Here is a 21,694-nt window from a genome sequence, read left to right on the forward strand (position 1 = left end):
TTGACAATTTTAAGAAAATCTATTCCATTGGTATTGTACAATGCTAGAAATATTTAAAAACTTACTTATCTGGTCACAGGATACAAAGTTAACATGTAAAACTTAATTGCTTTCTTATACACCAAGAATGAATAGTGGAATTTGAAGTTAAAAACACAATACCATTAGGGACGTAATATACACCATGGGATCATAGTTAGTAATAGTAATACTGTATTGTATATTTAAAAGTTGCTAAGAGAGGACAGGTTAAAGTTCTCATCACAGGGTGCCTGGGTGGTTAAGCATCTGACTCTCAGTTTTGGCTCAGGTCACGATCTCAGGTTTCGTGAGTCAGGCCCCCATCGGGCTCTGGGCTGGCAGTGCGAGCCTGCTTGGGCTTCTCTCTCTCCCCCAGTCTCCCTTCTCTGCTCACGCTGTCTCTGTCTCTCTCAAAATAAATAAATAAACTTAAAAAAAAAGAAAAGTTCCCATCACAAGAAACAGAATTTTATAATTATGTATGGTGATGTGATACATGTTAACTAGATTTAAATGATCATCATTTCATAATATATACAAATATTGAATCATTAGGTTGTATACATAAAATATGTCAATTATACCTCAACAAAAAAATTTTTTTAAACACATTACCATTGACATTAATACCCCCTAAAATAAAATGCTTAAGTACAAATCTAACAAAATATGTATTAAGACTTATATGAGAAACACTACAAAACTGATAAAAGAAATCAAAAAAGAACTAAATAAAGGGAGAGATGATCCATGTTTATGGATAGGAATACTGTCATGTCAGTTCTTCCTCACTTGACCTACAGATTCAATTTAATTCCAATAAAAGTCCCAGCAAGTTATTTTGTGGATACCAATGAGTTGGTCCTTAAGTTCATGCGGAGAGGCAAAAAACCCAGAACGGCCAACACAGTATTGAAGGCAAAGAACAAAGTTGGAGGCTGACACTACCTGACTTCAAGATTTACTGTAAATAATCGAAACAGTGTGGTACTGGCAAAAGAACAGATAAATCAATGGAACAGAGTAAAGAGCCTAGAAACAGACCTACATAAATACAGTCAACTGATCTTTGACAAAGGAGCCAAGGTAACACAATGGAGCAAAGATGGCCTTCTCAACATATGGTGCTGGAACAACTAGACATCTATGTGGAAAAAATGAATCCAGACACAGACCTCACACCCTTCACAAGAGAGAATTCAAGTTGGATCACAAATCTAAACATAAATGCAGAAGTATAAAACCCCTAAAAGATAACATGGAAGAAAATCTAGACGACCTCCGGTTTGGCAAAGACTTTTTAGATACTATGCCAAAGGTACCATCCATGAAAGAAAGAACCAATAAGCTGGATTTCATTAAAATAAAAAATTTCTACTCTGTAAAAGACGCTGTCAAGAGAGTAAGACATGTCACAGATGGGAGAAAATATCTGTGAAACACACATCTGGTAAAAGGACTATTACCCAAAATTTACACAGAACTCTTGAAACTCAAAAATAAGAAAAGAAACAATCCTATCAAAAAAATGGGCCAAAGATCTTAACACAAACCTCACTAAAGAAGATATGCGAGGGCGCCTGGGTGGCTCAGTCAGTTAAGAATCCGATTTTGGCTGAGGACACAATCTAACAGTTTGTGGGTTTGAGCCCCACGTCGGGCTCTGTGCTGACAGCTCAGAGCCTGGAACCTGCTTTGGATTCTGTGTCTCCCTCTCTCTCTGCCCCTTCCCCGCTTGCACATGGTCTCTCTCCCTCTCTCAAAAATAAACATTAAAAAAATAAAAAAAAAAAGAAGGTATGCAGATAGCAAAGAAGCATATCAAAAGATGGTCCACATCATAGGTCACCAAGGAAATGCAAATTCACACAATAATATACAACTATACTCCACACGCCCCCGCCCAGAACAGACAAAATCCATAACAATAGCAACACCAAATGCTGGTGAGGATGTGGAAAAACAGGAACTCTGATTCATTGCTGGGGGAATGCAAACTAGTGCAGCCACTTTGGAAGACAGTTTCACAGTTTCTTACAAAACTAAACATATTCTTCCAATACAATCCAGCAATCACTCTTTGGTATTTACTCAAAGTATTTGAAAATTTATGTCCACACAAAACCTGCACACAGATGTTTATAGCAGCTTTATTTGTAACTGCCCAAACTTGGAAGGTACCAAGATACCCTTCAATAGGTGAATGGATAAATAAACTGTGTTACATTCAGACAGTGGAATACTATCCAGTGCTAAAAAGAAATTAATTATCAAGCTATGAAAAGACATGGAGGCAACTTAAATGCATATTACCAAGTGAAAGAAGCCAATCTAAAAAGGCTACATAGTGTACGATTCCAACTATGTGACATTCTGGACAAGGCAAAGCTATGGAGACAGTAGAAAGATTAGTGGTTGGGGCACCTGGGTGGCTCACTCGGTGGGTGTCTGGCTCTTGATTTTGGCTCAGTCATGGTCTCATGGTCATGGGGTCGAGCCTGGCCTCGGGCTTTGTGCTGACAGCGCAGAGCCTGTTTGGGATTCTCTCTCTCTTCCTCTCTCTCTGCCCCTTCTCCGCTTGCTCACTTGCTCTCTCTCTCCCTCTCCCAAAATAAATACATAAACATTAAAAAAAGAAAGAAGATGAGTGGTTGCCAGAGGCTAGTGGAGAGGGAGGTGAATAGGTGGAATACAGCATTATGAGGCCGGTAAAACTGACACTACAATGGTAGATAGATATCAAGTAGCATACATATGATTAATCAATCACATTTTACATTTGTCTAAACCTACGGAATATACAACATGAAGAGTGAGCTGTAATGTAAACCCTGGACTCTGGGAGAGTATGATGTGTCAATGGAGGTTCATCAATCTTACCTCGTCTGGAGAGGGATGTTGATAATAGGGGAGGCTCTGCATGTGGGGACAGGGGAGGTACGGGAAATCTCTGCACTTCCTCCTCAGTTCTGCTGTAAACCTAAAAATGCTCTAGAAAGTAAAGACTTTTTTTTGTCTTTTTAAGTTTTGGTTGGGCATCACTCTGGAAGTAATTCACACATATCTGCTGGCTTTGGAGGCTGTTGTGAGACTGAACGATTCTTTTTTTCATTACGAAAAGGCACCAAGCTTTCAGGACAATGAAAAAGGTTAATACCATAATATAAATGAAACTTGTACAGAACTTGGTGACTTTCCATAGCTTTCCCAGGAAGCACATGGTCAGGATTGTTGAGCCTCATTGTAAGTCCCTCCCTCACACAACCTGAGTGGCCGTTGAGGTCCTCGTGACAAGAGGGCAGCAAATTACAGCTGGCAAAAGATGGTACCTTTCTGAAATCAATCACAATAACTAATCTTCACTATTTTTGCCACTGAAAGCTGAGCCTAAATAATAATTTTCATGTTTTTCACAAATAACATTGTTCTCTAACAAGAAATGGCCAGTGAAATACTTTTTTGGTCTCCCACCTGTAAAGACCAACCAAGACAACAGGAAAACACTCCATGCCAGAGATGGTAGAGCATGAAGAAGGTGGTGTTGAAAGCTTATATCAGCAAGGTTCAAGGTACCTGGCCCTTTCTATCTGGGAAGATGAAGAGTAAAGGGGGAAAGAAAAGAGACTACTTGAACACAATAGGATCTCTGTGCAAGTGAAAAGAAGAACAAAGGTATGTCCTGCAAGTTAACAAGGAGGAAAATGTCACGATGCATCAACCAGGTGACCCATAACTTCTGATCAGAGGAAGAGATACGATCACCACAGTAGGAAAATTTCATAATCACTCAACGTCATTAAATAAATTGGTTTTGCAGAAAACAAAAAAGATCCATCTTCTCCATGACTCCTTGGGAGATATAACACATCTGTAAAGGACTGATTGCAATAATGGCTCCGTTTGTCATGGGTCCTTATATCTGTTTCTCTACCCCTTGAACTGGGGCTGCTGGCCCCATGACTTGCTTTGGCCAACAGAATGCAGCAACACGATGCAGTGCCAGTAGCAAACCTAGGCATCAAAGAGGCTTGTGCCTTTTGGCTCTCCCTCTTGGAATCCTGCTGAGCTGCCATGCAAACCAAGTGGCTAGCTTGCTGGAGGATGAGAGACCACATATATCAGAACCCAGGCCCCGACACAGGAAACAGCCAAGCCGAGATCAGCCAACTGATCCACAGCCGAACATGGAAACATGACAGAACTCAGCTAATCCAGCAGAACTGCCTCGCCAACTCACAGGCTCACAAGCAAAAACAAACAAACAAACAAACAAAAAAACCCAAACATGGTTATTATTCTGAGCCACTAAGTTTTGGGGCAGTCTGTTACACAACTGATACAACATCCTTTGAGGAAACTGGGTTCTACACCAAACAACTTCTATGTAGGTTTAGCTTTTAAAGTCATATGAAGTCACACTTCTAGTTCACGAAAAAGGTGCTTCACCTGATACCTTAACTTACCATCACTTTTTCCATCCTGTTGGGGATATGAGTTGTAGAACATCCCCTTCCCATCATGGGTCCATGCCATACAGCTGAACTTGACTCTCTCAAGCACATCTGGAAGCTCTTTGGCACCATCAACTTTCATGAACTTGATCGTCACCCAGTCTGAGCCGCTGGCACTCAGACCATAGGCAAAATATTCACCATCTTCACTGAATGCATAGCCTATGGGACACAGGATAAATCCTCAGTGAACTTGGGGACACAACGCCTAGCCCTGCCCACTGCCCTCCGTGCTGTCTGACACCGTTCTCTGCCAGATGTGCAACAGAAGGAGCAGGAAACCTGCAGTGAGGAACCCAGAGGGCTGAGCCCAGGCCTTACAGGGATTCGCCTCACGAGCTTGGACAAGTGTCCGAACCTCTCTGGGTCTTAGTTTTTTTAACCTGTAAAATGACATCTTGGATTATATGACCACTAAGATACTTTCATTAATTCAATAATAGTTCGGTTAAAAGCAGAGCTCATCTGAGACTTTCAACATATTTTATTTATACTCTAAAGAGGAAGGGAAAAAAGAATAAGGAGACTACTTTTAGAGTATCGACTAGATTATGACACGTAGCACGTAACAAAACTAAACGGAAGCCATTAAGTAATTTTTGGAATGGATTCCAAACTATTTGAAATCACTCTTTACAACCTCATTTTCTGAGCATTGCTGGCACTCAAGGATTAACGTCCACACCATCTGATCAGCACAAGCCCAGGTAAATAAAGCCCAAGGGTTGCAATGAAGGCTCACACAGTGCATATTCCAAAAGTGACCGTGAAAAAGAAAAAGCAACACCATTTATGAACTGTTACGCATGTCCAATTCTTTAAGTCCATGACAGAATGTTCTAATCACTACAGAATATGTGTTGAGAAATTTTATATGTTTATATCAGCTTTTATAAATATAAAGTAGGTATAGATAGCATTTGTTACCAGATACTGACACTAGAGATTTCCTCTTACAATGTTTGCTACACTTTACTAGGGATTGAAAATTAATCCTCAGAAACTCAACTATTTTCAGAACTGCCCTACTATTTGACATGGAATTTCTATTAGTGGTAAATAAGTTTAAAATTTCACAAAATCTCCTTATTAATCATTTTTGATTCCTATGAAGTATGCAAGCTCATCTCTATATAAATACAGAGAAGAGTCTAGAAGGTGATGGAGAGAAAATACTTCTTTATATAAATTATTTCTATATAATGAAATTTTTACAGGAAAAATTTAAATAATTGATTTGAAATGTATAAAAAAATCACATGCTATCAAAACAATCAGTATGTTTACCCACACTGTAACCTCCCTATAATATCATTTTCAGAAAACTTGAAGACTGAGGCCAGGTCCCATGTCTAATTTCCCTTTTCATCTATCAGGACCTGTATATGGCAGGCATTCCATTAAAATGTTACTGGAAAGAATTTTCAGAGACTCTCCTATAATGAAGTTCTTCTGGATGAGTTACAAGACAGACTTTAGTTAAAATTAAATGATATCCTACACAGGATATGTTCTTACATACCGAACCAGTGTATTAACTTCATTTACAAGTGCAAGCTCAAATTTACGGGAGGATATTTTTGGTTAGCTGACTGGCATCTTAGTTTCAATACTGATTACTTTCAACACGAGTTAGGTAAAGGACCATCATTTACATACACAGCCTATTTAGGAAGAAGAGGGGAAGACCCATGAAGTGGCTGAGTGGCTCCACAGAAGGGTCTTCCCAAAGCGCTGCTACAACAGGGCCTTTTGATTCCCACCTAATCGATTACAGGACGACCGTGTTCCAATTGCTCAATTCCGCAGGCTGAACCCCCACCTGTGCTTTCTCTACAAAACAGAGGATGCTACAGCCAGGGAACTGCAGGGAACAGTCAGGGAAATGCTGAGCCAACTTCATTAAGATCTAGGATACCAACGAGAGATGATTCCCAGAGTATACAACTATTAAAGCATAGAACCAGAGAAGAACCAACTTCCTTCCTTAGAACCAGTGCTCATGGCACAAACCAACAGTAATGGTTATGGACTGTGGAGGTTATCTTGGGGTGGAGTTATTGAGGAGACATGTGGTCACTACAGGCCAAACTTAATGATTTGGGTTTTAAACTTGCATCTTCAGGCAACAGGGTATCAACCGGTCTAATTTCTACAAGACTGTGTTGTTTTTTGTTTTTTTTTTACTTTTAATTCTAAAATACTGACAGCTAAAGTTTAAAACTCTGATCACTTCCTCCCCACCAAGGAAAGAGATCTTGTAAATATTCTTTCCTATTTTATATTTATAGTCGGAACATTCTTCGTAGAGCTTAAATTACTTACAGAAGATTTTTTTTTCTAAACACAGATAGGTCTCAGGGATGTTAGAAGCAATGATGTTGGTACTTAAATATCTCAGAAGCCCTGGAAGCTAATTTGGGTCCAGTGTGAATTATTCTCCAGTTCTGCTTCATGCCACCAAAACACGTGGCTACTCATGTATTCCAAAGATACTGTGCAAAAATTAGCTTTCCTGATACTGCATGTGCATCTGTTGCACAATATGGTCCATCCCGTCTGGTGTTTCAGAGGTGAGGGGACTGCAGCAACGTCAGAGCCGTGAGTGAGGGCCCTGGGACTCCTGTGGGCTTGGCTGTGTAGCGCTCACCTCGGAGAGCCACCGTGCCATCGTCAGAGAGTATGTTGGGGTCGAGGAACACTCTGGCTTCACCTTCTAAGGAATCCTGTACGTATAATACTCGCTGGTTCTGCAAACCTGTATTGTAAAAATAGAAATACCTGGGGGACAGAGATGGTCTTTATTTAGCGGTAGAGTTTTCCACTTGTGGGGTACAATCAAATACACACAAGCAAAAAGAAAAACAACACACAAGGGTTCAATTGCAAATGGGCTATGCCAGGGACATACATACGTGGGGACTAGGATGGAAGGTCCCACCACCTCCCAGTGCCTAGAGTTAGTTATCTGAATTGTTTTAGGTACTCAAATAATTTATCATAATTCTGCATATTAACTAAATGGGAACAAATAAAGCCTGCTTCATTTGCTAAAATGAAAACTGATAATCAAAGAAAGCAGTAATTTTTTTTCTTTTCAATGGAAAAGAACACAGGTTTTCTAAAATGAAATGCTGGATCCTTCCCTCGGCAGGCCGCTAGGGCAGGGGTGGACAAACCCTTTCTGTACTGGGCAAAACTGCAAATGTTTTAGGCTTTGTGTGCCATAGAGTCTCTGCTGCTGCTACTCAATTCTGTAGTTGTACAAAAGCAGCTATGGATAATATGTAAATGAATGGACAGGTCTGTGTGCCATTTCAATTTTATTTACAAAAACAAGCGGCAGGGGGGCATGTAGACGGTACTTTGCTGGTGTGTGTGTGTGTGTGTGTGCGCGCGCGTGCGCGCGCGCACTTGTGCACATGTGTGAAGGCGGCGGTGGGGGGGGTCTAAGAAATTCTCAATAAATTTATGATGATGGTTCCAGAGACTTAAAAAAAAGAACAAGAGAATATGTCTAAGTAGGTGTGAAAGGGAGAGGAACAAGAGAAGTGAGTTAGTGATAGGTGCTGCCTCCTGGCCATTTCCATTCCTGGGTGAAAGACACCCATACAATAAAATCCTTTCTAGCAGTATAAGCCAAAGGGAATCTTAGAGGCAAACGAATCTCCACTGCCGTCTGCAAATCATCCTATCTCACCAATTACTAGCCATAAGACAACAATAACTTCCTATAATCTAGATTTTTTTCCCTAGGAAGTATCTCTACTAAATTTCTTAATTATAATTTTAAGAATATGGACAACAGACCAAAAGTTTTTATTCTCGTACTCAAGCACAGAAATGATTTGACTTGAGAGTGAATTAGTTCCATCAATGGCAAGTTATTTAGAATTTGTATTTCAAGATTTAAAGAAAGCATTCAATTAGACAAGTAAAAAGAAAAATAAAAGCAACCTCACATACCGTTTTCCTTTCTTGAAGTGGCAACTATACTTGGGATAATCATACAGTTCAGTCATTCTCTCTTTGTATAAACCTCTGATAGGACATTGTTCAAGAAATGGAACAGTAATCTTGTTCTGGGCCTCAACAAAAGCCTATAGAGAAAATTTAAATGGAAAAAGCAAGTCAGACATAAAATTTTCCATATGGAATTTTATCCACTGATATATATCCATGAAAGCATATTTTTCCCTCAATAAATGATAGCTAGTCCTTTCATGGCACTAACTACATACTGTTAACTCATTTAGAACTCACAATTATCTTATGGAGAAGGCTCTATTATCAGCCCAACTTTACAGAGGAGAAAACTGAGTTTCAGAGTAGATGAAAAGCTGCCCAACATCAGACAGCCAGGCAGGGGCAGAGTTTACTCTTGAATCTGTTCCCTTAATAAACACAGTCTGCTGTACTAAGATCATGCAGTCAATCGACTACGTTCACACGCTGCCAAGGTGCCAGCCTTCCTAGTCAGTAGTCTGAGATCCCACAAACCATCAGAATTAAAGAAACATATACAAAGGTGCTATTTTACCAATTTTGCTTTTGCCTATGCTGTCTTCCTAAGGCCTCCTACCTTGTCAACTTCAGAGAACCTTGTTAAAATTTGAAACTGAAGAATATTCTTTAAAAATTGGAGAATGGGTGGCATTAGATAAGAATATCAACAAAAACAGTTTGTAAGGAAGGGCAAGAAATGGTCTGCAGGAAGTCAGGGGACCCTGGCAGCAAAGGCAGGGCAAGGGGCAGGTTTCACAACAGATCAACTATACCCAAGCCTACCCTGTTTGTAAGTGAGCAATTAGAAAGTTCTTCATACTATGAAAACTCAGACTCAGAATATTCACCTCTGGCTATTAGTAAGAAATGAAACAAGAATAAATATATTAGCTCTAAAATCAGTTGAAGGTTCAATCTGATGTTTACAAATAGGTAAGTTCTCAGAGGAAAACTTCAGGAAATTAAGAACATAATATATTTTGAATGACAGATGAAAATGCGCTATCATTGGCCTCTACTTTTGGATGGATCATCAAGGTCCAAGGGCCCACCCTAACTCAAAATGGTCTTCAAATGGGATCTCCTACAATAACCACCAACTGTGCTCTGGAAAACCATGATTCTGTGTTCAGAGAAAGCTGTTCTAAAATTCACTGATATTTATAATGTGCTTGAGAATATGAGAGAAAGAGTAGAAAGTAGGACTAAAATAATGAACAACCCTTTTTGCAAGATGATCCATTCAAGAAAAAAAAAACTGTTATGGGGGTACCTGAGTGGCTCAGTCGGTCGAGCATCTGACTTGGCTCAGGTCATGATCTTGCAGTTCGTGAATTCAAGCCCCACCCTGGGCTCTCGGCTGTCAGCACAGAGCCTGCTCTGGATCTTCTGTCTCCCCCTCTCTGTCCCTCCCCTGCTCGCCCTCTCTCCCTCTCTCTCTCAAAAGTAAATAAACATTAAAAAAAAAAAAAAAAAGTAAATAAACATTAAAAAAAAAAAAACAAACCTGTTATGGGTCACATTTCTTATTTCATTCAAACAGAAAACAAAATGTATTGAGTCCCAAAGAAATATAATGCCAAATGCTTATTGCCAAGGAACTGGCAATTCACCCTGGCCTGCCTTCCTACGGCACTTAAGCTAACGATAGTTTCTATACTTTTAAAGAGTCGGAAAACAAAAACAACCCAACAGAGGCCTATGTGGCTCTCAACATCTGAACCATTTAATACATAGTCCTTTATAGAAGAAGTTCGCTGATTCCACTGCGCCTCATTAAAAAGAGTGTCAAAGAGGAAACGGGCTTTTATTTTGGTTACAGTATCAGTGTACAGCCGCAAAGCCACTCAGGGGCAGGACTGTGGAGATCACAAAGTGTGTGCAAGAGCATTACTGATTTCATGATGGAAGGAAATGCCTTGTCTACTTTACAGACACAGAAACTGAGGCATGCAGTATTGAAGTCACCCGGTCAAGGTGAACAGTGAGTTAGCAAGAGCACTCAAGCAGAATTACAGTTGACCCTTGAGCTACATGGGCTTGAGCCAGGCAGGTCCACTTATTTGTGGATTTTTTACAGTACTATAAATGTATTTTCTCTTCCTTATGACTTTCTCTGTAACATTTTCTTTCCTCTAGCTCATGATAGTATAAGAACACAGTACATAATACAAAAAACACACAAAATACATGTTAATTGACTGTTTATGTTATCAGTAAGGCTTCCAGTTGACAGTGGGCTATAGGTAAAGTTTGGGGGAGTCAAAAGTTATAAGGGAATTTTCGACCTCACGGGGGGTTGGCACCTCTATCTCCTACATTGTTCAAGGGCCACCTGTACTCTATTCCAGTCACAGTAGGAGAGGCTGAGGCCGGCTCCATGCCTGATTCCGGATGTGGGATGAGTAAGAGCAGACACCCGGGGGAGAAAGGAAGCCAGGCCTCCTATGATTTTCCCCCCGCCTGTGTTAGGTGGGGCTGGACAGGCACGTCAGGGTCCTGGAGCATCGGAAAGGACTTAAGAAAAACCTCATGTGCATCAGCACTGATCTTGGCATTGTGGATGGAGAGGTGACAAGTCCAGGACAAGCTCCCTGCCTTCGTGGCGCTAACACTGTACTGGGGGAGACAATACACAAGCCAGAGGGTTACAGAGAATGGTTAGTCCGAAGGCCACACGCAAGGTAATCATAAGCATCTGCAGCCTGTGCTGGTCCTGAACTGTATGCCACCTGCCCGGGATGAGGCCAGGACAGAGCCTGAGAGGGAGTGCTGTGAGCAATGTGACATCGCTGTGCCATCTCTGCTATGTTTTACAAAAATATCAATCCATACCGGTTTGGAAATTTAAAAACCAGTCCTTCACCACAGATCCTGGGAAGCACTGGGAAGGAGGAGGGAGGGTGGCCAGGGAGGCCCTTCTGAATTAAGGTAGGCTAGGCTACAGGGAGCAGCCATGCAAAGACGGGAGAAGTGCTCCAGGCCAAGGAATGGCAAGTGTGGGACCCTGGGAGATGGGAGCTCCCAGGTGTGAAGGAGAGCAGGAAGGGCAGTGAGGCTGGGAATGAGTGACAGGGAGCAAAGACCCAGGCGGGAGCTGATCGTGCGGCACCTCATCACGCGGCACCCGGTGGCAGTTATGAAGTTTGAATCTTCATTCTAGGGGCAAACAAGCTATGACTGGGAAAGGAGGTAGTTACAAAATCTGGCTTATCTTTTGAAACATCTACCCTTGCTCTGGATGAAGAATAAACCAGGGAAGCAAAATCAGAAGTCAGGAAGGTGGGCCAGTGGTCCAGGGAGAGCTGAGGCCAAGTGAAATGGCTGGTCTCCAGAAGCAGCAGGAACGACCACTGTGATGGGGCGCAGAGAAAAATGGGCACCGTGTACGCTCGTGTGTGGATTCGATGGCTATTTCCCGGAAGGGCCTCATCAGACTGCTCTAGCTCCTCGGGGCTCCCACCCTGGGATCCCAGTGTGCTGAGGCTCTTGGCTGGCCCCTCTTCTTCCATTGGAGGGGCCTCTGAGGAGGGCACTGTGCGGGCTCTGTGTCCCTCACCCTTCTGGTTTGTGTTTGTCTGAGGCTGATCGAGGCCCTATTCAGGCTCTAGTAGGACCAAGGTGGGCCCAAGACACACAGGTGTTCAGTTCCTTTGCTTTGGAAAGGTGGAACCGTCTTCTTCAACTGCTCCTCTATCTCGCATCACTTCTTTTAGACGTCTCGTGGTACAGACACAACTGCGGCCACCGAATCCATCTCACACTGAAGCAGACACTTTGGCTTTTCTCGTTTCAAATGTTCATAAGACTGTTATGCCAGGCATAATGCTACTAAATAATGATACAATTCTAGGACTATTACGACCAATTTTGTCACCCCACCCATCCACCGATGATAGTCAACCAATTACTCTAAATAGAGCAGTTTTTAAAGACTATGTCCTTCCAAGTCAAAGACTTACACGTAAAACCAAACTGGTCAAATGCCTCAAAGTCTCAAATTCTTTATAACTTGGGCAAATCCTTCTCATGCTCAAGACAGCAAATGTTCTATAAAGGGGCTTTGTGAAATTTAGGGTTCTACAGACTGTCAATATGATTTCTGGTATTTTAATCAGGAAACACCTTCTTGGTCACTTACGGATTTAACAGTTTGGCTTCTTGGTCTAGAAATTAGAACAAATTGGGGGAAAGGGAGAAAAGGGGCAAGAAGAGACGAACAAAACTGGAGGACATCCATGATGATAAAGGAACAGGGTGAGGAGAATTAGAATTCTCTTCGTTCCTCAAGAAGCTTCGGCGTCCACAGTCGATTACAGAGTGTTGTCCAAGTGACTGGAATCTGAAAGCCCATTAATGACACCTGCAGCTGAGCCTCTGAAGAAGATCAACAGTTTGGATTTTATAGCAATGAATGGATGTGAACGCACTGAATAGCTGCCCAGGACTAAGAAACTTGGCTTATACCTCCCTCTTCCCTTGAAGATTAGAAAGCTCCACAGCAAGGCAATGTTTCAGTTATGCACACGGAGTAAATTCTAGAGATGTGCTGCATGGCACTGCGCCTGTAGTTAACAATACTGTACTGTGCACACAAAACTCTGGTAGGAGCTCATCTTTTTTTTTTTTTTTAAGTTTATTTATTTTTGACAGAGAGAGAGAGAGACAGAGCATGAGTGGAGGAGGGGTAGAAAGAGGGGGAGACACAGAATCTGAAGCAGGCTCTAGGCTCTGAGCTGTCAGCACAGAGCCTGACACAGGAGCTCAAAATCACAGACCATGAGATCATGACCTGAGCCGAAGTCAGATGCTCAACCGACTGAGCCACCCAGGCGCCCCTGGTGGGAGCTCATCTTAAAGTCTCACCACCATGAAAGAAAAGGAAAGAAGAGCTAGCTGGCAAAGGGTCACTCAGGTTGGGAGCTGGAGATTCCTTTACCCTGTCTTCAGAAAGAATTTCTTCAAGTTGTCCTCACATGCACTGTATTTTAATCCACAAAATACCTCACATCCTTTAATAAGCATAACTCATACATATATGAGTAAAAATGAAGCATACAGTTACTCACTAACTAGCTGTATATATATAAAACACCACAATTAACATAAGATTAAACAGATGACTCAGGGATAAAGGGAAATGCTACAAGAGAATAAAGGAGAAACTATTTCCAGGATGAGGCAGGGGTGAGAGAGAGTGGGGCAGGCAGGTGTCAAGATGACCAAGAGGGAGTCTTAGGTAGGACATTAACTTGCACACGGCTATCAACCTCCACTCTTCCCAAATAAACAACAAAAACTAGGCATGGTGCTATCCATCACCATCATCTGAGGAGTTTCTGCTGCAAATTATACACACAGACATATGCATGCGTGTATATGACCTGGTTAAAGCAACTTTCAGGGGCTTCTGAAGAAAACAGGTTGGTGTCAGGAAGGTCTGGCAGAACAACACGGTCCCAGCCACGAGGAGGCTGAGTGCTTCCTGGAGGCCAGAGGGAGATGCTTATGTGGGTGCCCTCTCACTGCTGGGAGTATGGCAGAATTCAGATATGACTCTCCAAGTGCAGGGATACCCTTATAAAAAAGAAGGTAAAGCTCATCCATGAGGCTCCAGGACTCAGGGCCCGGAGATTTGGACAGTCACACAGCAAACTGAAGGCAGGTCATGCCAAACAGAAAATTAAACGCAGCTGCTTCAGGAAACAGGTCTAGAAATTGAGACTATAAAGGAATGGAAATAATATATTTTATAAAACTAATATGAGAAATATATACAAAGAGAGAGAGAGAAATGAGTATCCCATATTTTCCAGTACTCACTGAACATTTTTAAATAATTAGCAGTACCTCAGACAACAAAGGAAATCTCAAATTCCAAGAAAAAAAAGGGGATTCAGGTCACAGTAAAAGCACAATGCTACTTTCTTTTCCCGGCCCCACAAACCCATTACTTACTTATTCCCCAGGAGGAGAAAGAGTGAATTCAAGTGGTAAGAGCCCCAACTCCATGGGGCTTGTCTTTTAACATTAAAACCCCAGAGTGGGTGCACCTATTCTCTCTGGGACCGTCTGCCCTCAGGCAAGGAAGGCTCACACTGAGCTTCCAGCTGCATGTGATTAACAGTACAGGTAGGGCCTTCCAGAATCCCAGCCAGGTCTCTTTTCCACCTCCTATGCCCATCCCATATGGGCAAATCAGTTTGACCTTACAGTCAAGTCTTGTTCTCAAATCTAGTCACTACTAGGAAGTCCATTCAAAGCTGAAACTTGAACTCCATTTGGCTTGGTCCTTTGGGGCACATGCTACTAACCAGAAACCTGGCAAGGACAGACAGTAGTTCAAATCTAAACCTAACTAAAAACCTGATCATGAAGAAGTTAAATGCATACACATCCTCTCTTAAATAACTATTTTTTTTTCAATAAGAGAATCCAAACAGCAACAATAATATTTAGAAAACAAGAAAAATAAGACTATTAAAGAGTTAAAATTCATGAGATGTGGCAAAACATTTGAAGGTGATATCTGTATCTTGGTACCCTTGAGACGTCCTACTGATAGAGTGGGGGAACAGTGTGTGACTTCTATTGGCCATTTGAGCACCCCAACCCTCGATCCAGGGACTGATCCAGGGCCAAGAAGAACACCCATACAGGATGAGGCTTGCACTGGGTCCAAGGGCTTGTTCTGTGACTTATGCACACAGTGCTGGTGTCTGGGTGTGCCTTGTCCTGAAGGACAGCAATCACACTGTGACGGTTGAGGTATGTCTGGCACAGGTGAGGTGCTCTGCATTCGAATAAACAAGCTGGGTCTGGAAAGTGACAGTTATGCTTTCAGGAAGTTTGTGTTTTACCCTCTCTCTCCATCAGATTTTACTGTTTTTGAGTACCAGTAGATTGCACCATCTGTCATATGACGTTACTGCTACCTCTGTCTGTATTCTAACTATGCTAACTCCTTTCTACATTCTTTATATAAGAAAACCCTATTGGATCGCCTGGGTGGTTCAGCTGCTTTAAGTGTCCGACCTCGGCTCAGGTCATGATCTCACGGTTCGTGGGTTCAAGCCCTGTGTCAGGCTCTGTACTGATAGCTCAGAGCCTAGAGCCTGCTTCAGATTCTGTGTCTCCCTCTCTCTCTGCCCCTCCTTCACTCATGCTCTGTCTCTCTCTGTCTCTCAAAAATAAATAAATGTAAAAAAAACCAAAAAAGTGAAAAAAACAAAAAAAACCCCTATCCATTTCTGTAAGCAGTCTTTCCATCCATTCTTCTCTATAGGCAAGTCAATAAAGGAGTCATGAACCCAGGCAAAGCAACCAGAATCCTTTTTCAGTGACAGGGATGCATACTGGCAGACAGAAGTTATCTTATGGGATTTGGGACCATGAGGACTGAGTAAAACTGAAAGAGACAAGGCCCATCTTTTCCTACCACATGGAAGAGGCTACTGGAAAACAAAACAATCAGAGAAAAGCAGATAATCTGAGAGACAAAGAGAAACAGGTTTCCAGAAATATCATGTGCACTCCTGGATCAGGCTGTGCCTAAAGGCTCTTACACCCTGGTCACCAATTACAGCCACTTTGCTCCTTTTTTCACATGAGCTGGAATGACTTGGGTTTCAAGTACCACTAATCCAGCATCCTAACAGCTCTTCCAGGAGTCCTGCCATCTGCTGAGCAAGGTGAGGCTGGAAGAACATGAGCAGCCTAGGAAGAGGAGGAAATGACCCAAAGTTTGCCCAAGTCCTGGTGGGCAGAGCTGAGAAAGGTGTATCTACACGAATGGTGTGAATGGTGTCTTATCAGTACATGAGAAAGTGAAATGAAACTAAACATTCAAATCAAAGTTTTAAAGTAACAAAAGAACATGAGAAGAAATTAACTAGAAAATTAAAAGAGTATAACTTCTAAGTCCTCAAATGGCTTCTTTAAAAAAAAAAAAATTTAAAAAGGGAAAAAACAGACTCAACCAAAGCTCTGGCTAAGCTAATCAAGGAAAGGGGAGAAATGTTGCAGAAACTCAATATTAGAAATGATGAAGAAATATAGCCACGGACAGGGAGAGTAGAGTTGGGGACGTAAGAGATATTACACTAACCCCATGCTGGTACATTTTAGAATCTCAATGATGTGGGCAATGTTCTAGGAAATACAAAGGATAAAAATCGATCCAAAAAGAAAGAAAGATCTGAACAGGGCAATAACCATGAAAGAAAGTGGAGGAAAAGAGCCTAAGAATTAATTGCAACAAAAGAATTTGTCCCACATAGCTCTAAATTATCAAGCAGATAATTTCCATGCTATTTAAAGTGCTCTATAATAAATGCAGTGGCAAACATTTATCAAGCACTTACTTGTATCCACCATTTTGCTGCATGGTTCAAAATTATCACTTAATTTTCACCACAACCATACAGAGTAGTTTGCTCCAAATTATAAATCAGAAAATTGAAGTTTGGAGTGGTTAAAAAATATGACCAACATCACATCTGATGAAATTGTGGCGTAAAGATTCAAACCTGCCTTTCTACCTCTGAAGCTGCTCATTAAATGATCTACCCACTGCCTTCCCATGAACATGCAGGTTCCAAGATCTCTAAGGGTTCCCATTAGTTGTTGGGGGGAACAGGGTAGAAAGAAAATCCTAGAAGGGAGACAAGTTAGGAAGCTACTGAATGTCTACCACAATGGCAATGCATGCCTGAACCAGAGCAGTGTCAGTAGGAATAGAAAGAAAGAAAGAAAGAAAGAAAGAAAGAAAGAAAGAAAGAAAGAAAAAGAAAGAAAGAAAGAAAGAAAGAAAGAAAGAAAGAAAGAAAGAAAGAAGAGAAAGGCATGAGATTTTATAGAGGCAGAACTGGAATTCCTAAGAATCACGTGTATGATGAAACAGACAGCTGACAGAAATGGTCAGTGCCATACAATATTACGTAGGAGAGTCCCTCAAGTAAGTCTTTATTCTAACACTTGCCTTGATATCGCCCAATGAAAACGTCAGAACCACAAACACTGTCCCTCCGTTTTATAAAGATGCTATAAACAACAGTGAGGCATCGACTAGGACTTTGACTCCTTGAAAGTGGTGTTACTATCAAAGGTGTTACCACTTTTCTCTAACCGTGTCTAAGCATTCTCTAGGGCAGTTTTCCCAAGCTTTCTGGACCTTAAGAATTATCTGGGAGACACAGATTTCTACTGAAATCAGATGCTCCAGAATTACAGTTTGGAGACCTATATTTTACTAAGTGCCCAACGAAGGTGGTTTTTATGACTAAGTGCTTTGTTCCCTGGAAATGGCAGCATGGGGTGGTGAGTGGATTTTAGACAGCTAAGTTTGGGGGCAGTGGGGAAGAGAGGCCGGGAGAAGTCAGAGTTATCTCAGTTCTTCAGTTGTTAGCTCTTTACCAATGGTTTTCCCAAACATATCTGAGACCAGCATTTCTCATAGGAACACCATGATGATTAAAAACCAAAGTCAAGTAACTGCCCACAGGCAAGATGTCATTAAATGTATTCAAGCACGTTAAGCATTTTGTCAGTGGTCTGGGGTCTGCTTTTCTAAAATGAGACTCAGGATGTGTCTGAGCCTCTTTTCAGCACAGAACTCTAAGCAGCTCGAAGGTTAAGTGGCTTGCACACCCCCAATCGCTGGTTCTCCTGTGCTAACACGTAAATTCCATGCCGGCAGGGGCCACATCTGTCTGGCTTTTGACAGAGTGTCTGTTCCTCCTCCCAGTTTGATCTAATGCTTGCCACAGTGGACACACAGGTAAGCTTGGATAGGAAAGACAGGGAACAGGGAAGGGAACGAACACATACGGAGAAGGGAGAGAGGATGAAGCCAGCAGACCTGTGGCATTTCGGGTAGCCGGCATCCATTCTCCCTTTCCAGGGTCCTCCCTTCTTAGCAGACAGTAATTCCAGGTAGCTTCCTGATGGTACAAAAGCCAAAGAGGGTCCCTGGGGCTTCTACCAAATTTCCCATTACCACAGTTCGGCCAAGGAGTGAGCACACATTTGGAGTTTGGCCAATCAAAACTCCCTCTCCTGGGAGAGTCACTAAACAAGGGACAGGCAGTTGAAAAAGTGAAGATCATTTATGCCATTAGCAGTGCTGGGTGAAAATTGGAATTTCTGCACTAGAACTATCTGGTTCCTGTCTGTGCCAAGCCTAGCCCTTCAGTCTACCCCAGGAGCTGGGCTCATCCTTGCCATAAATTCCCTATTTGCTAAAGCTGGCCAGAATCCATTTCTGCTGCTTGCATCAAAACCCTGGTTACACGGGTGCCTGGGTGGCTCAGTCGGTTAAGTGTCCGACTCTTGATTTCGGCTCGGGTCATGATCTTACAGTTCGTGGGTTCGAGCCCCACATAGGGCACTACACTGACAGTATGGAGCCTGCTTGGGATTCTGTTTTTCTCTTTCTCTCTCTCTCTGCCCCTCCCTAGCTCACGTGCATGCTCTCTCTCAAAATAAATAAACCCTGGTTATATAAGGCATGAGAAAAGAGAAAAAAAGCCAGCAGCACTTAGAAAAGAAGATGGTCCAGTACCAGCAACTTCCTCATACTTTTGATGATTATCCCATCCATACATCAAAAGGAAGTTGTTTCCCTAATTACATATTTCCACTGTGGATTTATAAGAAGTGTATTTACAAACTACAATAAGGAAAAACATTTCCAAAGGAGGTGATGAGTGAGATATTTAGGAACCGGAGATAATATGTGGTAACATATTTACCTAAAGCGCCTCCTGTTTCCAATCAAGAAGGACAGCACAGTAGTAATTCCCAATCCAGGTCCTACATGGAACAGTAATGAATGGGTGGACGAGTGTTTCACAGGCCAGCTTTGCCAAGGGCGTTCACAAGGCCCCAGTTAAAAGAGGTACTACCAGATAGTTTGAAGGTAATCTCTGCCCTAGTTTAATCATCACGCTTTAGAACACGGGAACCTCACTTAGAAGTCACAGTCCCATGGAAAAATACCAACGTACAGAGCGTGAGCCTCTTTATCTTAAACACCTAGGATTCGAAAGGAAAATCCTTCTTAGTTTTCTGGATGAAAATAGAAGAGTCTTTGAAGTTGGACATTCTGACTAAGCGGCTGGAGCACTAGCGTCTGAAGGTCTATATCCCGCTACGGTTACGCAGCAGTGCCTCAAGCTACACCATCTTTGTGCAGACCTCTGCCAGGTACGGAAAATGAATTCTTCCGTGCATTTTCTGAGGTGAAGGTCAGTAAAACCTTGGAAGTGATTTCGATAATACTCATTTTATAGGCGAATAAAATGAATCCAGGCTAGGTAGCCTGCCATGGTCATAGAACAAGAAAATGGAAGGAAAAGAGCTCTGATTTGTGTGTTCTGCTTCCAGTCCCATTTGTCAAATATTCTCTGCCTCCACACTGCTTCCCAACAGAAGTAATATGAGGAGGCCTGCAAGCGCACAGGATGAAGAACTATCCACGAAAAGGATATTCAGTGTGTCCTAAAGTCTTCAAAGAACATCATAAACCCAAGCCAATTAATTTCCAGTGAACTTCATCTGCTGTCTTTTGGCTCAGAGACTAGCCCTTCAAGCACTGGAAGTCCTGGGAGCAACCTTCAACTCTGCTGGCTCTGCAGCCTGACAGCGCGGTGGCCTGCGGTAGAAATGCAACTGGACAAATGAACTCTGCTCACCCAGCTCCAAGCTACTTCTTCCACAGGTTGGCTCTGGTTCCATGCTAGGGAAAGCCCAGTGTCCAGGGAGATCTGGGCCAGACTGGTACCGGAACAGAGCAGAAACTCCTCACACTACATACGTTTAGGGTTAACCTTTAACAATGAAAACAAAAGCTAGCAAACGAACAAGAAAACAGACCTCACAATAGGCAGGAAGGATGCCTGAAAGCAGGTGCTGACCTCCTTAAACTTTGTTCTCCACTGACCTCTGTGACACTAAAATACCTACACTGAAATCCTAGGCTGCTTCAATATCCTAGAGATGATCAGAAGTCATTTAAGATTTAAATCTTCCCTGCCAGAGAAGGAAACAGTGTAAGGACAGGGGAAGGGAAAGGTAACATGTCCAGGTTTCTTACTCTGAAAGACTGAAGGACCCCTGCTCTCCTCCCTACGTTTCTCAGCCTCTTCTCAGCAGGTGTAATGAGCTATCTCCAACTAGTCAGCCCAATGGGAGAATGGGAAGGGAGAGCAAATAATGTCCTAGAGAAGAACTATGTTGTGTATTCCTTTGATCTTCTCTGACACAGATGGCAATTTTATTTTATCAGAAGGAATGAACATAAACTAAAACAACTGTTTTGTTTTGTTGTTGCTGGTTCTCACTAACGTTCTTCTCTCGTGAGATCCACCAAGGAAACAAGGCTGTTTGCTGTGGCTCTCATTTTGCCTAGGGCCACTCTCAGGGAGAAAACAAAATTAGTCCTTAGGTATATGCAGATCATATTCTACACTTAGCTACTGCTGTACCAAAGTCCCAGGACAGAGTTTCTGTGAAAGGCAGATTTGACAATTAGTTACAATTAAGAGGGCTATCCCTTGAAAGGTATAAATCCCTCCATTCTCTGTATCTCCCTTCAGTAACTCAGTAACAACTTCTGGCATATGCAACTAAGAAGTTGGAGCCACAAAACGTGGGGTAAGACGGAGAGCCTCCTGAAGAGCCTACAAGGACACTGCTTCCGTCTAGACCTTGGGGCTGCAAAACCAAGCCCAATGATGTAGAGAGAGGAATTTATCACACTATCAGGAAGGGGAGCAAACAGGGTGGAATGACTGCACCGCAGTGAGTGGAGAGGCCAAGACAAATACTCGTTTAGTAGTGTCAGAGTGACCTCAAAGTGAGACTGCCATCTCAGCTGTGAGAGCAATGGAAGCAGAGTCTGGGGACTTGGGAGTCAACGCAGGGCCAAATGGCAGAGCGGTCTGCTGGACAGAACAGATGCAAGTCTCCACCACTCCCCCGAACATGTGGTCCACGTGCACAGTGAAGAACATAGGGTTGGGAAGTTTCTGGATTTGAGGAGGTTGGTCTATGTTGATGGGCAATATTACCGGGTATGGTGACAAAGGAAGAGGGTCAGCTATGTGACGGGGCATGTGGAGTGACTCCTGGACAGAGGAAGAGAGGGAGATGGCACA

The 21,694-nt window shown here is 42.4% G+C and overlaps 1 protein-coding gene across 1 annotated transcript in view; it reads right to left on the bottom strand.

Moving 5' to 3' along the window:
- The window catches only part of PREP (prolyl endopeptidase), a 120,022-nt gene that overhangs the window by 86,837 nt on the left and 11,491 nt on the right, over positions 1-21,694 (bottom strand). The window contains exons 3-5 of the mRNA XM_025925407.2: positions 8,499-8,632; positions 7,183-7,313; positions 4,485-4,694 (exon numbers count right to left, since the gene is read on the bottom strand). Coding sequence (XP_025781192.1) covers positions 4,485-4,694; positions 7,183-7,313; positions 8,499-8,632 — 475 coding nt within the window. The remainder of the gene's footprint in view (positions 1-4,484; positions 4,695-7,182; positions 7,314-8,498; positions 8,633-21,694) is intronic.

The sequence above is a fragment of the Puma concolor genome, chromosome B2 (genome assembly GCF_028749965.1).
Source record: "Puma concolor isolate L17-30 chromosome B2, mPumCon1.1.hap2, whole genome shotgun sequence".
In the NCBI taxonomy this organism is placed as follows: Eukaryota; Metazoa; Chordata; class Mammalia; order Carnivora; family Felidae; genus Puma; species Puma concolor.